This window comes from Lissotriton vulgaris, chromosome 2_2, assembly GCF_964263255.1.
Source record: "Lissotriton vulgaris chromosome 2_2, aLisVul1.2, whole genome shotgun sequence".
In the NCBI taxonomy this organism is placed as follows: domain Eukaryota; kingdom Metazoa; phylum Chordata; class Amphibia; order Caudata; family Salamandridae; genus Lissotriton; species Lissotriton vulgaris.
In genome coordinates, this window is record NC_141688.1 from 204,087,689 (window position 1) to 204,104,230 (window position 16,542).

Genomic DNA, 16,542 nt, shown 5'->3' on the forward strand with positions numbered 1-16,542 from the left:
TTACTAGACACTGGACATGTCTTAGAGCCTGTCAGACAACAGTGATGAATGTCCCGTCTGCCGAAATATAAATCCCATTGCATCATATGAAATTGATATTTTGGTGGACTGTATCTCCATCACTGGAGTAATCCGTCCACCAAGATCTATATCAGACCCACTGTCATTATGGCTCCTCGGCACTTACCCCGTATGCCAACATGGCGAATACAAGGAAATGTAGGAAAGTGAAACTGACAATAAGGAGGGGAAAGTGGGACAACCGGACACCCCAGAGCAGCTATGAATGCAAAATATTGTACTTCAGAAAGACCACTAAGTGCCCTAGATGGTATTTCATAGGGTTACTCCCTGGTTGAAAAGGTTAACCAAAGAAAAATGTACTTGAATCCCGAGCATTGATATCCTGGACCACCAGGTGGGCTCAGTGCCAATTCTGAGGTCCCGATATTTGTGTGAACCGCAGTACAGACATGAATTGATCATTTTTAATATATCGCATGGTTAAATAATTATAATAAAGAACTTACAAAGTTCCAGAATTCAGTTATTTGAAAGGACCTCTTGTATACACCCCTCGTAACTCAAGCAACTACCCACACTATAAAACAATATACAATATCAACATACAATAAAACAAAGAATACAAACGACAGTGTTTATGTTAAAAAGTTTAGACAATTTATTACAAATCATTATTTCAAATATTTAATAACAGTAGTATAAAATCATACATTAAAAAGATATCAAAATATGCTGATATACATAAAGAGCATTTTAAAATTACAAAGTTGTCACAAAGTGCAAAGTTGTCGACGCAGCGTTTCGGTTTATTACGATATCACCTTCATCAGGACAAGATTCTATTAAAAAAATAAGAGAGGTTATACTATTGGGCTCATTCAAAAGAGAGTCACTCTCTTTTGAATGAGCCCAATAGTATAACCTCTTGGAACTCAACCACAATAATGATAAATAGTACTGTATAACATATGTAGAAAACACAGTGTTGGCAAAACTTAACAGACAAAATGCCAGTAACGACTTGTGCCTTAAAATATGAGAGAAACCGTTTTTATAGAGTAAATGCTTGTTTCTAATTATATGTTTTTTTTAATAGAATCTTGTCCCGATAAAGGTTATATCGTAATAAACCGAAACGCTGCGTCGACAACTTTGCACTTTGTGACAACTTTGAACTTTGTAATTTTAAAATGCTCTTTATTTATATCGGCACATTTTGATATCTTTCTAATGTATGATTTTATAATACTGTTATCAAATATTTGAAATAATGATTTGTAATAAATTGTCTACACTTTTTAACATAAACACTGTCGTTTGTATTCTATGTTTTATTGTATGTTGATATTGTATATTGTTTTATAGTGTGGGTAGTTGCTTGAGTTACGAGGGGTGTATACAAGAGGTCCTTTCAAATAACTGAATTCCGGGACTTTGTAAGTTCTTTATCTCCGTCCTCCTTGTCCCAAATTGGATAATCTAGGAGACCTCCCTTTTCTTTTGATATTTGTAAATAATTATAATAGACATATCAACATTGCTGGGTGTGGTTTAACAAATAATTAGGTGTAAAATCAGCCTTAGTGCGCAAAAGCAGCTCTGTGGAGATGTGTTTGGTGCAAGAACACGTTTAGGATCAAATATTCCTAGGGGTTCCACAAATATATTTAGCCTCAAAGTCACACTTGCATCAAAGTCAGTAGGAGCGCAGTAGCACATTGGGGTAAAATCATTCAGCACAATGGACGTGTGTCACACTAGGTGTAACAGGTGTGCATCCGCTGACAGCACATTCCACTGACATGACAGTGACGTACAACCTAAGCAGGGAGATGATGCACCTGTAGAAGCACAATTGCAACCAAGTGCAAAATCACCTTGGAACAAAGTAAGCACCATTGCGGTAGCCCACTTAGAAGCAAAATTAAATTAGGAAACAGTCAAATTAAAATGCAAAAATCACTCCTGGTGCAAAATCAGCAGGAGAGTGCAAACACCTGTAGGCACAAACATCGTGTGGAGGTTGTGCAGTATCAACAGGAGTATGGAAATACCAGTTAGAACACGCGTGGACCTCCAGTAGAGTGGATACCTCCCTCTACCGCTCAAACAGTGCAAAAGGAGGGTAGTCTGACCAACACTGCTTATAGCCAGTAGCTCGTGGTGAGACTATAACACTTCTCAGTCTAGATCAATCATGTGAATTATATTTATTTCAAGAAATTGCTGAGAGTTGGGTGCATCAGGGTCATTTTTCAGAGCCAGACCTTACTGGTACCAGAGTCTGGTTGGTTGCTTTATTGAAATTAACTAGTGCAGATAAACTGTGTGGATACTACTTGCAGTAATATTATTGATCAGTTTGAAGCAGAAGTCCCAGTACTTCATGAAAGTTATTATTTTCAAACTAACAACTCATTACAAACGTACTGTAGGAAAGTGGGAAACAGATAATGTGGTTCACCCTTACAAAAAGAGGAAGCAATGCCAGGGAGAGGCTGTAGTAGAGGTTACGCTGTGGGAATGAAGCCGTATTCTGTTCTGTTACAGCATGCTCATCGTCACCGTGCCTTCATGACGGAACATGCATACCGGACAAGGCGAGCGCCTACACTTGTGCCTGCCTCGCGGGATACACGGGGAGAAACTGCGAAAACTGTGAGTATGAATCCTTCATGTCCCCATTCATCCCTGTAGTATCTGAATATTTGTGTCTTGTGGGCTGGGCGTTACCGAACTCTGTGGAAGGGATTGTGGCCATGTTTCTGCAATTGGTCCTCTATTGCAATATGTGGACAGCATGGTCTCAGGTGGACAACATGCCACTGCAATTTGTCACTTGTGCACTCATAGGGACGTTTTTTGCAGCTTTAGTACGTTACTCTGTTAGACTAGTATATTCCACTAAGCAGGTGCTGCTAGATACTTCTAAACTCTTAGCAGGGGGAAAGGGGCTTTTCTTCCAGGCTATTTGAGTAATATTCAATCATCTGTAGAATTAATCAACTTTGAAGCTGACCTTGCAAAATACTTTAAAAATGAACATAAATTGGCCAGTGAGAACTGTAAGGCTGCGCCTTTTAGGTGGAATGATGTTGGGCGCCTGTATTAAGACCACCAGTCGACCCCCAGAATGGATGTGGTCGTAGCCTAAGAGTTCCAGGTTGGCCCGCTAGGTGGCGCAGCGATTTGTCACTGCCAGAAGGCGATAGGAGAGCACATCTAGCAATCTCGTGCTTCAGGTTAGGTCCTGAGTAGACACTCTGGGTAATATTTAATGCAACCATGTGCGCATCTATGCCATTATAAACAAAGTGAATATTTTTTTAATTTTGGATGAATTTTAAATTGAAGTTGTAAATTAAGTAATTTGGATTTTTATTCTCTTTGTCCCATTTTCTATCATGTTCATTTTTATGGCACTCTACTATTGTGGGTGGTTAACTGTGATTCCATTTCTATTTTGGTTTTACATGCTCTTTGGTAAATTTAACAAGCGGTACCCCAAATTTCTTATGCTGATTCCTCTCTTATCAGTCATGCAGCATTCTGTACTATTTTGTGATGCACAACAGAGTCAACATTCTTATTTTTTAGTTAGGTCATTAGTGCATCCCATTGGTACTATTAAATGCATCTCCATGTGAATCTATGAAGCCTATTTGCAGAAGGTGCACACATGGCAAGTTCATGTGTGCAGGTCTGTGCAGCAGCCGTGCACACAGCATGACATTCTGGTGTGGTGAGTCAGCAAACATTTGAAATACGTAGGGATCTGATTATATCACTCCAATATTCAGCCATTTTGTGACTTTATTCCAGCAACCTACCTAATTCAGATGTCTTTCTTTGAAGTTTACTGTTATTTTCCTAAAATTTGCCTCTGACACTACCAGGTTCCCCCCCTCCCCCCCCCCCCCCCCCCCGTCTCTGACAGTAACCACAAGACCTTCTTCAGAGATCTCCTACTACAACTATTGTGTTCTTTATAAATTGCTTGTATAGAATCTGGGCTAATGCAGTGAGATATTTAGAACGATTTTTAATTGATATGCCGCAAACATTAGGAGAAATCAGTTGTGGTATTTTGGCATCAGTTTTACTCTCTGTGATGTCTTGCACTGGTTTTCTGTAAAGTTTTGCGCAGTTAATTCTGTATATTTTCTGTGGCAATCTTTGCAAAAAGATGGTCACCACAAGGATACGGATTTTTTATTTTATTTCTTTGCACTTTGTTACTTTATTTTTAATCTGACTGTGCTTTGTTATTTTCTGCCTAATGACATGGGTACAGTGCATATAAAGATTACTGTACTCACTAAGGCACTATAAAGCGAACATTTTAAGAAATGTATTCCTAATTCAAATGGTGCTGGGGATGATATTGGGGACTTGACAAGGATCACATAGGGTGATGATTTTAGAAGTGAGGTTAGTGAAAGAGTAAGGGGCGGCGTTGGTTAAATGCCTATGTTAGGGAAATAGATAAGAGTAAGGGTTAAGGGGGTAAGTAAGGATAAGAAATAGGTAAGGGACAGTATTAAGATTAGGGAGAGGGTTAGGAGCAATTCCATATTTTCAGCATTATCGATTCTCAATTATGGGTTATTAATATGGTTAACTTTAGTACAAAATAGTGGTTATGGTTTCTTGATTTTGGAGCAGTTATTATAGTGTTTTTGTTACGTGTTTCCATGTATCTCCCTTGTATGGTGTCTCAGAGATCTTTCAACCCCTGGGAGGCAGAGAGGCCTATCTCCAGCCTGAACATACTTGCCACTGACACTTCCCTGCTGTCCTGGTGCAAACACACTTATCAGAAGAAACTTCCTTGTCTGTGCTGGATGGCATAAGACACTCTTTCGCTGACCCAGATCTAATCTACTCCACTCTGGGGATAACCCCATGCCTACCAGGGACACCAGGCATGTCCTCAACTCCCTGTATGTCTGCACACCCCTGCACTGCAATACCAACTAATTTAGTTTCAATAACAGTAATTGGACAGCAGTTAACAAATGCTGACACATCTCTTGTGAAATATCTTCTTTGCGAAGCCAAGTACGAGCTTTAGAAACATTCCAGCCTTTTGCTTTGAACTCCAGTTGCTCCCTAAGTAAACAAACACACATATGTTTCCTCTCAGCAGTAAATAGAAACAGTTAAAGCAGGGGATTCTCCGCAAAAATAATCCTGTAGAGTCACCTGTTTAACTGTTGCTGTGACAACTGGTAACGCTGACAAAAGGGATTGTGACATCACAACTCAACTGTAATTTGATACTACTGTTAGCAAGTGCTGCATTTTTATTATTAGCGCGTACTGATATCATAACTAGACTACAATGACACGAATGATATGCTGGTTTTATAGAGCGATGATGCATTATTTATTGATTAAAACCATATCATGGTCAGGGGAACTCGAGCGGAGCTCAATTTAGGCCACTAGAGGGTCACTGTTCTTGGCGCTGCGCCTCTCAGTCATATCTATAAGGTGATGCAGCGCGGCCCTGCATGCCTCTGCACGGCCTCATAGATATGCAGTAAGGCAAAGCAGCGCAAGCCACTACCCTGCCTTACTCTGCGTCAAGGAGTCAAGTCAAGTCAAGTCAGAAATTTATATAGCGCGCTACATACCCAGAGGGTCTCAAGGCGCTTGAGGAAGGGATGGGAATTACTTGTCGAATATCCAGGTTTTAAGTTGCTTTCTGAATGTTAGGTGGTTCTGAGTGAGGCGTAGGTGAGTGGGGAGTGAGTTCCAGGTTTTAGCTGCGAGGTAGGAGAAGGATCCGCCTCCCATGGTGGTTTTATTGATGCGAGGAATGGTAGCAAGGGCTTGGTTGGAAGCATGAATGTTGACGATGTCTAAGACTTACTTAATCACGCAAGCCTGGGGCAGTGCCAAAACCTTACACCTCCCCAGAGCTGGAGAAATGAGGAGAAATGTTTTTATTTCTCCTCATTTTTCCTTTTCCCTGCGTGCTGTATTCTGTAGCGCACATAAAAAGAGGAAAACGCCTTTCTGGATTGTCTTTGTGCAGGAAGGTGCCTCTTCCTGCACAAAAACTATCCTGCCTTCAACGGAGGCTCCCTTGCACCATGGGCCTACGTTGGCACTAAGCAGCAAATTGGGGTCCAGCGCAGGGAAAAGGACAGGAATGCACCATCTTTCATAACTACAGTACAGTCCTGCCCTTTTACATTGGCATAGGACAGTGCAGCAAGAACACTTGTCTGAAAATGTGGGCTCTGCCAAAAGAGGATGAATGTAAGTGGAGTTAGCCGCATGGCTCAAAATCTAGCTTGTGGTTTAAGGGGGAAAGAATTCAGCCTAACGGCTAGGGTGGTCAACCTTGGTGTTAGAGAACCGTGTTCGAGTCTCGGCAGGGATGCTCAACATTCTGTGATTCTGGGCAAATTACTTAACCACCCAGCGACTAACAAAAAGTAATGGTTCATCTGTAACTTTACTGGTGCTCATGTAAAGTGCTCTGATACCTCTGGGTCTAGTATGCACTATATGAAACTCACCCCCCCCCAAAAAAAGGTGGGCAATGACGAAACCATACTAGAACACAAGGTGCAAGGTTTTTTAGCGACCCCAAAAAATTACGTTTTGCCAATAAAGGAAATCCCTCTTTTAACAATAGGGCAATACTTGAACTCATGAGTGGCAATCTGCCCCTGGTGTCCTCAAACATGAGTCGAATATCATCTTTGGGTAAGACTCCCACCAAACTGTAGTGCCACATGGAGGCAGCGCTGCCAGAAAGACACATGTGAAATGAGCACACATTAGAACGTTAGAACCGCATGCCACAGAGACAAAGAAATTATGTCACAAGACTTTGGGCCCAGATCAAGAACATTACAATTTGGAGCACACGTGAAACCCGTTACGAAAGTGTGTGTGTCCTGCCAAGGCTGTGAGGCAAGCGTGTTACGGAAGACCCTTGTTTATCAGTAACTAGCATTCTTCAGTTTAACAGCGGAAATTAGTTTTGCTCAGTTCATATTAATCTTAATTTGTGTTTGTTGAGGGCTCTGTTCACACACTTGAGATTTCGAAATCTACAAGCATTCCTCTGGAATGAGTGGTTGCCCTGGCTCAGAACACAAGAGTGTGAAGAACAAGATGAGTGCTGGGCCCGGCTCGGAACACAAGAGTGTGAAGAACAAGATGAGTGCTGGGCCTGGCTCAGAACACTAGAGTGTGAATTGACAAGATGGCTGCTGGGCCTGGCTCAGAACACAAGAGTGTGAAGAACACAATCGTGTGAAGGGACAAGATGAGTGCTGGGCTTGGCCCAGAACACTAGAGTGTGAATTGACAAGATGGCTGCTGGGCCTGGCTCAGAACACAAGAGTGTGAAGAACACAAGCGTGTGAAGGGACAAGATGAGTGCTGGGCTTGGCTCAGAACACTAGAGTGTGAATTGACAAGATGGCTGCTGGGCCTGGCTCAGAACACAAGAGTGTGAAGAACACAAGCGTGTGAAGGGACAAGATGAGTGCTAGGCTTGGCTTAGAACACAAGAGTGTGCAGGGACGAAATGAGTCCTGGGCCTGGCTCAGGGCACAAGAGTGTGAAGGACACAAAAGTATGTAGGGACGGATGAGAGCAGGGCCTGGCTCAGAATACAAGAGTGTGAAGGGACAAGATGAGTACCGGGCCTCGCTCAGAACACCAGAGTGTGAAGGGACAAGATGAGTGCTGGGCCTTGCTCAGAACACCAGAGTGTGAAGGAACAAGATGAGTGCTGGGCTTGGCTCAGAACAGAAGAGTGTGAAGGGACAAGATGAGTGCTGGCACTGGCTTAGAACACAAGATTGTGAAGAACACAAGAGTGTGAAGGGACAAGATGAGGACTAGGCCTGGCTCAGAACACAATAGTGTGAAGGGACAAGATGAGTGCTGGGCCTTGCTCAGAACACCAGAGTGTGAAGGGACAAGATGAGTGCTGGGCCTGGCTCAGAACACAAGAGTGTGAAGGACACAAAAGTGTGAAGGGACAAGATGAGTGCTGGGCCTGGCTCAGAACACAAGAGTGTGAAGGACAAGATGAGGGCTTGGCCTGGCTTGGAACACAAGAGTGTGAAGGGACAAGTTGAGTGCTGGGCCTAGCTCAAAACACAAGAGTGTGAAGGGACAAGATGAGTGCTGGGCCTGGCTCAGCACACAAGAGTGTGAAGGACACAAGAGTGTGAAGGGACAAGATGAGTGCTGGGCCCGGCTTAGAACACAAGAGTGTGAAGGACACAAGAGTGTGAAGGACACAAGAGTGTGAAGGGACAAGATGAGTGCTGGGCCTGGCTCAGCACACAAGAGTTTGAAGGACACAAGAGTGTGAAGAACAAGATGAGTGCTGGGCCTTGCTCAGAACACAAGAGTGTGAAGGGACAAGATGAGTGCTGGGCCTTGCTCAGAACACCAGAGTGTGAAGGGACAAGATGAGTGCTGGGCCTTGCTCAGAACACCAGAGTGTGAAGGGACAAGATGAGTGCTGGGCTTGGCTCAGAAAAGAAGAGTGTGAAGGGACAAGATGAGTGCTGGGCCTGGCTCAGAACACAAGAGTGTGAAGGGACAAGATGAGTGCGGGGCCTGGCTCAGAACACAAGAGTGTGAAGGACACAAGAGTGTGTAGGGACAAGATGAGTGCTGGGCCTGGCTCAGAACACAAGAGTGTGAAGGACACAAGATGAGTGCTGGGCCTGGCTCAGAACACAAGAGTGTGAAGGGATAAGATGAGAGCTGGAGCAGGCCCAGAACACAAGAGTGTGAAGGGACAAGATGAGTGCTGGGCCTGGCCCAGAACACAAGAGTGTGAAGGGACAATATGAGTGCTGGGCCTAGCTCAGAACACAAGAGTGTGTAGGGACAAGATGAGTGCTGGGCCTGGCACAGAAGACAAGAGTGTGAAGGACAAGACGAGGGCTGGGCCTGGCTCAGGACACAAGAGTGTGAAGGGACAAGATGAGTGCTGGGCCTGGCTCAGAACACAAGAATGTGAAGGACACAAAAGTGTGAAGGGACAAGATGAGTGCTGGGCCTGGCTTGGAACACAAGAGTGTGAAGGGACAAGATGAGTGCTGGGCCTGGCTCAGCACACAAGAGTGTGAAGGACACAAGAGTGTGAAGGGACAGGATGAGTGCTGGGCCCAGCTTAGAACACAAGAGTGTGAAGGACACAAGAGTGTGAAGGACACAAGAGTGTGATTGGACAATATGAGTGCTGGGCCTGACTCAGAACACAAGAGTGTGAAGGACACAAGAGTGTGCAGAACACAAGTGTGTGAAGGGACAAGATGAGTGCTGGGCTTGGCACAGAGCACAAGAGTGTGAAGGGACAAGATGAGTGCTGGGCCTGGCTCAGAACACAAGAGTGTGCAGGACACAAGAGTGTGAAGAGACAAGATGAGTGCCGGGCCTGGCTCAGAACACAAGAGTGTGAAGGGACAAGATGAGTGCTGGGCCTGGCTCAGAACACAAGAGTGTGTAGGACACAAGAGTGTGAAGGGACAAGATGAGTGCTGGCCCTGGCTCAGAACACAAGATTGTGAAGAACACAAGAGTGTGAAGGGACAAGATGAGGACTGGGCCTGGCTCAGAACACAAGAGTGTGACGGGACAAGATGAGTGGTACCCCCGGCTCAGAACACAAGAGTGTGAAGGACACAAGATGAGTGCTGGGCCTGGCTCAGAACACAAGAGTGTGAAGGGATAAGATGAGAGCTGGAGCAGGCCCAGAACACAAGAGTGTGAAGGGACAAGATGAGTGCTGGGCCTGGCCCAGAACACAAGAGTGTGAAGGGACAATATGAGTGCTGGGCCTACCTCAGAACAAAAAAGTGTGTAGGGACAAGATGAGTGCTGAGCCTGGCACAGAAGACAAGAGTGTGAAGGACAAGACGAGGGCTGGGCCTGGCTCAGGACACAAGAGTGTGAAGGGACAAGATGAATGCTGGGCCTGGCTCAGAACACAAGAGTGTGAAGGACACAAGAGTGTGTAGGGACAAGATGAGTGCTGGGCCTGGCTCAGAACACAAGAGTGTGAAGGACACAAGATGAGGGCTGGGCCTGGCTCAGAACACAAGAGTGTGAAGGGATAAGATGAGAGCTGGAGCAGGCCCAGAACACAAGAGTGTGAAGGGACAAGATGAGTGCTGGGCCTGGCCCAGAACACAAGAGTGTGAAGGGACAATATGAGTGCTGGGCGTAGCTCAGAACACAAGAGTGTGTAGGGACAAGATGAGTGCTGGGCCTGGCACAGAAGACAAGAGTGTGAAGGACAAGACGAGGGCTGGGCCTGGCTCAGGACACAAGAGTGTGAAGGGACAAGATGAGTGCTGGGCCTGGCTCAGAACACAAGAGTGTGAAGGACACAAAAGTGTGAAGGGACAAGATGAGAGCTGGGCCTGGCTTGGAACACAAGAGTGTGAATGGACAAGTTGAGTGCTGGGCCTAGCTCAAAACACAAGAGTGTGAAGGGACAAGATGAGTGCTGGGCCCGGCTTAGAACACAAGAGTGTGAAGGACACAAGAGTGTGAAGGACACAAGAGTGTGAATGGACAATATGAGTGCTGGGCCTGACTCAGAACACAAGAGTGTGAAGGACACAAGAGTGTGCAGAACACAAGTGTGTGAAGGGACAAGATGAGTGCTGGGCTTGGCACAGAGCACAAGAGTGTGAAGGGACAAGATGAGTGCTGGGCCTGGCTCAGAACACAAGAGTGTGCAGGACACAAGAGTGTGAAGAGACAAGATGAGTGCCGGGCCTGGCTCAGAACACAAGAGTGTGAAGGGACAAGATGATAGCTGGGCCTGGCTCAGAACACAAGAGTGTAAAGAACAAGATGAGTGCTGGGCCTGGCTCAGAACACATGAGTGTGAAGGGACCAGATAAGTGCTGGGCTTGGCTTAGAACACAAGAGTGTGAAGGGACAAGATGAGTGCTGGGCCCGGCTCAGAACACAAGAGTGTGAAGGGACAATATGAGTGCTGGGCCTGGCTCAGAACACAAGAGTGCTCAGAACACAGGCGTGCGAAGGGACAAGATGAGAGCTGGGCCTAGCTCAGAACACAAGAGTGTGAAGGACAAGACAAGGGCTGGGTCTGGCTCAGAACAAAAGAGTGTGAAGGGACAAGATGAGTGCTGGGCCTGGCTCAGAACATAAGAGTGTGCAGGACACAAGAGTGTGAAGGGACGAGATGAGTGCTGGGCCTGGCTCAGAACACAAGAGTGTGAAGGACAAGATGAGTGCTGAGCCAGGCTCAGAATACAAGAGTTTGAAGGACAAGAAGAGGGCTGGGCCTGGCTCAGAACACAAGAGTGTGAAGGGACAAGATGAGTGCTAGGCCTGTCTCAGAACATAAGAGTGTGAAGGACACGAGAGTGTGAAGGGACAAGATGAGTGCTGGACCTGGCTCAGAACACAAGAGTGTGAAGGGACAAGATAAGTGCTGCGCCTGGCTCAGAACACAAGAGTGTGAAGGACAAGATGAGTGCTGGGTTTGGCTCAGAACACAAGAGTGTGAAGGGACAAGTTGAGTGCTGGGCCTGGCTCAAAACACAAGAGTGTGAAGGGACAAGATGAGTGCTGGGCCTGGCTCAGAACACAAGAGTGTGAAGGACACAAGAGTGTGAAGGAACCAAGAGTGTGAATGGACAAAAAGAGTGCAGGGCCTGGCTCAGAACACAAGAGTGTGAAGAACACAAGAGTGTGTAGGGACAAGATGAGTGCTGGGCTTGGCTCAGAACACAAGAGTTTGCAGGACACAAGAGTGTGAAGAGACAAGATGAGAGCTGGGCCTGGCTCAGAACACAAGAGTCTGAAGGGACAAGATGAGAGCTGGGCCTGGCTCAGAACACAAGAGTGTGAAGGGAAAAGATGAGTACTGGGCCTGGCTCAGAACACAAGAGTGTGAAGGACAAGATGAGTGCTGGGCCTGGCTCAGAACACAAGAGTATGAAGGGACATGATGAGTGCTGGGCTTGGCTCAGAACACAAGAGTGTGGAGGGACAAGATGAGTGCTGGTCCCGGCTCAGAACACAAGAGTGTGAAGGGACAATATGAGTGCTGGGCCTGGCTCAGAACACAAGAGTGTGAAGAACACAAGAGTGTGAAGGTACAAGATGAGTGCTGGGCCTGGCCCAGAACACAAGAGTGTGAAGGACACAAGAGTGTGTAGGGACAAGATGAGTGCTGAGCCTGGCTCAGAACACAAGAGTGTGAAGGACACAAGAGTGTGAAGGAACCAAGAGTGTGAATGGACAAAAAGAGTGCAGGGCCTGGCTCAGAACACAAGAGTGTGAAGAACAGAAGAGTGTGTAGGGACAAGATGAGTGCTGGGCTTGGCTCAGAACACAAGAGTTTGCAGGACACAAGAGTGTGAAGAGACAAGATTAGAGCTGGGCCTGGCTCAGAACACAAGAGTCTGAAGGGACAAGATGAGAGCTGGGCCTGGCTCAGAACACAAGAGTGTGAAGGGAAAAGATGAGTACTGGGCCTGGCTCAGAACACAAGAGTGTGAAGGACAAGATGAATGCTGGGCCTGGCTCAGAACACAAGAGTATGAAGGGACATGATGAGTGCTGGGCTTGGCTCAGAACACAAGAGTGTGGAGGGACAAGATGAGTGCTGGTCCCGGCTCAGAACACAAGAGTGTGAAGGGACAATATGAGTGCTGGGCCTGGCTCAGAACACAAGAGTGTGAAGAACACAAGAGTGTGAAGGGACAAGATGAGTGCTGGGCCTGGCCCAGAACACAAGAGTGTGAAGGACACAAGAGTGTGTAGGGACAAGATGAGTGCTGAGCCTGGCTCAGAACACAAGAGTGTGAAGGACACAAGATGAGTGCTGGGCCTGGCTCAGAACATAAGAGTGTGAAGGGACAATATGAGTGCTGGGCCTGGCTCAGAACACAAGAGTGTGAAGAACACAAGCGTGTGAAGGGACACGATGAGTGCTGGGCTTGGCACAAGAGTGTGTAGGGACAAGATGAGTGCTGGGCCTGGCTCAGAACACAAGAGTGTGTAGGACACAAGCGTGTGAAGAACAAGATGAGTGCTGCGCCTGGCTCAGAACACAAGAGTGTGAAGGGACAAGATGAGTGCTGAGAATGGCTCAGAACACAAGAGTGTGAAGGGACAAGATGAGTGCTCGGTCTGGCTCAGAACACAAGAGTGTGTAGGACACAAGAGTATGAAGGGACAAGATGAGTGCTGGCCCTGGCTCAGAACAGAAGATTGTGTAGGACACAAGCGTGTGAAGAACAAGATGAGTGCTGCGCCTGGCTCAGAACACAAGAGTGTGAAGGGACAAGATGAGTGCTGAGAATGGCTCAGAACACAAGAGTGTGAAGGGACAAGATGAGTGCTGGGCCTGGCTCAGAACACAAGAGTGTGAAGAACACAAGAGTGTGTAGGGACAAGATGAGTGCTGGGCTTGGCTCAGAACACAAGAGTTTGCAGGACACAAGAGTGTGAAGAGACAAGATGAGAGCTGGGCCTGGCTCAGAACACAAGAGTCTGAAGGGACAAGATGAGAGCTGGGCCTGGCTCAGAACACAAGAGTGTGAAGGAAAAAGATGAGTACTGGGCCTGGCTCAGAACACAAGAGTGTGAAGGACAAGATGAGTGCTGGGCCTGGCTCAGAACACAAGAGTATGAAGGGACATGATGAGTGCTGGGCTTGGCTCAGAACACAAGAGTGTGGAGGGACAAGATGAGTGCTGGTCCCGGCTCAGAACACAAGAGTGTGAAGGGACAATATGAGTGCTGGGCCTGGCTCAGAACACAAGAGTGTGAAGAACACAAGAGTGTGAAGGGACAAGATGAGTGCTGGGCCTGGCCCAGAACACAAGAGTGTGAAGGACACAAGAGTGTGTAGGGACAAGATGAGTGCTGAGCCTGGCTCAGAACACAAGAGTGTGAAGGACACAAGATGAGTGCTGGGCCTGGCTCAGAACATAAGAGTGTGAAGGGACAATATGAGTGCTGGGCCTGGCTCAGAACACAAGAGTGTGAAGAACACAAGCGTGTGAAGGGACACGATGAGTGCTGGGCTTGGCACAAGAGTGTGTAGGGACAAGATGATTGCTGGGCCTGGCTCAGAACACAAGAGTGTGTAGGACACAAGCGTGTGAAGAACAAGATGAGTGCTGCGCCTGGCTCAGAACACAAGAGTGTGAAGGGACAAGATGAGTGCTGAGAATGGCTCAGAACACAAGAGTGTGAAGGGACAAGATGAGTGCTCGGTCTGGCTCAGAACACAAGAGTGTGTAGGACACAAGAGTATGAAGGGACAAGATGAGTGCTGGCCCTGGCTCAGAACAGAAGATTGTGAAGAACACAAGAGTGTGAAGGGACAAGATGAGTGCTCGGTCTGGCTCAGAACACAAGAGTGTGCAGAACACAAGAGTGTGACGGGACAAGATGAGTGCTGGGCCTCGCTCAGAACACAAGAGTGTGAAGGGACAAGATGAGTGCTGGGCCCGGCTCAGAACACAAGAGTGTAAAGGGACAAGATGAGTGCTGGGCATGGCTCAGAACACAAGAGTGTGAAGGGACAATATGAGTGCTGGGCCCGGCTCAGAATACAAGACTATGAAGGGACAATTTGAGTGCTAGGCCTGGCTCAGAACACAAGAGTGTGAAGGGACAAGATGAGTGCTGGCCCTGGCTCAGAACAGAAGATTGTGAAGAACACAAGAGTGTGAAGGGACAAGATGAGGACTGGGCCTGGCTCAGAACACATGAGTGTGCAGAACACAAGAGTGTGACTGGACAAGATGAGTGCTGGGCCTCGCTCAGAACACAAGAGTGTGAAGGGACAAGATGAGTGCTGGGCCCGGCTCAGAACACAAGAGTGTGAAGGGATAAGATGAGTGCTAGAACAGGCCCAGAACACAAGAGTGTGAAGGGACAAGTTGAGTGCTGGGCCTGGCTCAGAACACAAGAGTGTGAAGGGATAAAAGGAGTGCTAGAACAGGCCCAGAACACAAGAGTGTGAAGGGACAAGATGAGTGCTGAGCCTGGCTCAGAACACAAGAGTGTAAAGAACATAACAGTGTAAAGGGACAATATGAGTGCTGGGCCTGGCTCAGAAAACAAGAGTGTGTAGGGACAAGATGAGTGCTGGACCTGGCTCAGAACACAAGAGTGTGTAGGACAAGATGAGGGCTGGGCCTGCCTCAGAACACAAAAGTGTGAAGGGACAAGATGAGTGCTGGGCCTGGCTCAGAACACAAGAGTATGCAGTACACAAGAGTGTGAAGGGACAAGATGAGTGCTGGGCCTGGCTCAGAACACAAGAGTGTGAAGGACAAGATGAGTGCTGGGCCTGGCCCAGAACACAAGAGTGTGAAGGACACAAGAGTGTGTAGGGACAAGATGAGTGCTGGGCCTGGCTCAGAACACAAGAGTGTGAAGGGACAAGATGAGTGCTGGGCCTGGCTCAGAACACAAGAGTGTGAAGGAACCAAGAGTGTGAATGGACAAAAAGAGTGCAGGGCCTGGCTCAGAACACAAGAGTGTGAAGAACACAAGAGTGTGTAGGGACAAGATGAGTGCTGGGCTTGGCTCAGAACACAAGAGTTTGCAGGACACAAGAGTGTGAAGAGACAAGATGAGAGCTGGGCCTGGCTCAGAACACAAGAGTCTGAAGGGACAAGATGAGAGCTGGGCCTGGCTCAGAACACAAGAGTGTGAAGGGAAAAGATGAGTACTGGGCCTGGCTCAGAACACAAGAGTGTGAAGGACAAGATGAGTGCTGGGCCTGGCTCAGAACACAAGAGTATGAAGGGACAAGATGAGTGCTGGGCTTGGCTCAGAACACAAGAGTGTGGAGGGACAAGATGAGTGCTGGTCCCGGCTCAGAACACAAGAGTGTGAAGGGACAATATGAGTGCTGGGCCTGGCTCAGAACACAAGAGTGTGAAGAACACAAGAGTGTGAAGGGACAAGATGAGTGCTGGGCCTGGCCCAGAACACAAGAGTGTGAAGGACACAAGAGTGTGTAGGGACAAGATGAGTGCTGAGCCTGGCTCAGAATACAAGAGTGTGAAGGACACAAGATGAGTGCTGGGCCTGGCTCAGAACATAAGAGTGTGAAGGGACAATATGAGTGCTGGGCCTGGCTCAGAAGACAAGAGTGTGAAGAACACAAGCGTGTGAAGGGACACGATGAGTGCTGGGCTTGGCACAAGAGTGTGTAGGGACAAGATGAGTGCTGGGCATGGCTCAGAACACAAGAGTGTGTAGGACACAAGCGTGTGAGGAAGAAGATGAGTGCTGGGCCTGGCTCAGAACACAAGAGTGTGAAGGGACAAGATGAGTGCTGGGAATGGCTCAGAACACAAGAGTGTGAAGGGACAAGATGGGTGCTCGGTCTGGCTCAGAACACAAGAGTGTGTAGGACACAAGAGTATGAAGGGACAAGATGAGTGCTGGCCCTGGCTCAGAACACAAGATTGTGAAGAACACAAGAGTGTGAAGGGACCAGATGAGGACTGG

General features: G+C 47.2%; 1 protein-coding gene across 2 annotated transcripts in view; it reads left to right on the forward strand.

Moving 5' to 3' along the window:
• PAMR1 (peptidase domain containing associated with muscle regeneration 1) overlaps nucleotides 1-16,542 on the forward strand; it is a 306,588-nt gene that overhangs the window by 111,938 nt on the left and 178,108 nt on the right. For both annotated transcript variants that reach the window (XM_086959541.1, XM_086959540.1), the window contains exon 6: nucleotides 2,575-2,682. In XM_086959541.1, the coding sequence (XP_086815667.1) occupies nucleotides 2,575-2,682 (108 nt within the window). The remainder of the gene's footprint in view (nucleotides 1-2,574; nucleotides 2,683-16,542) is intronic.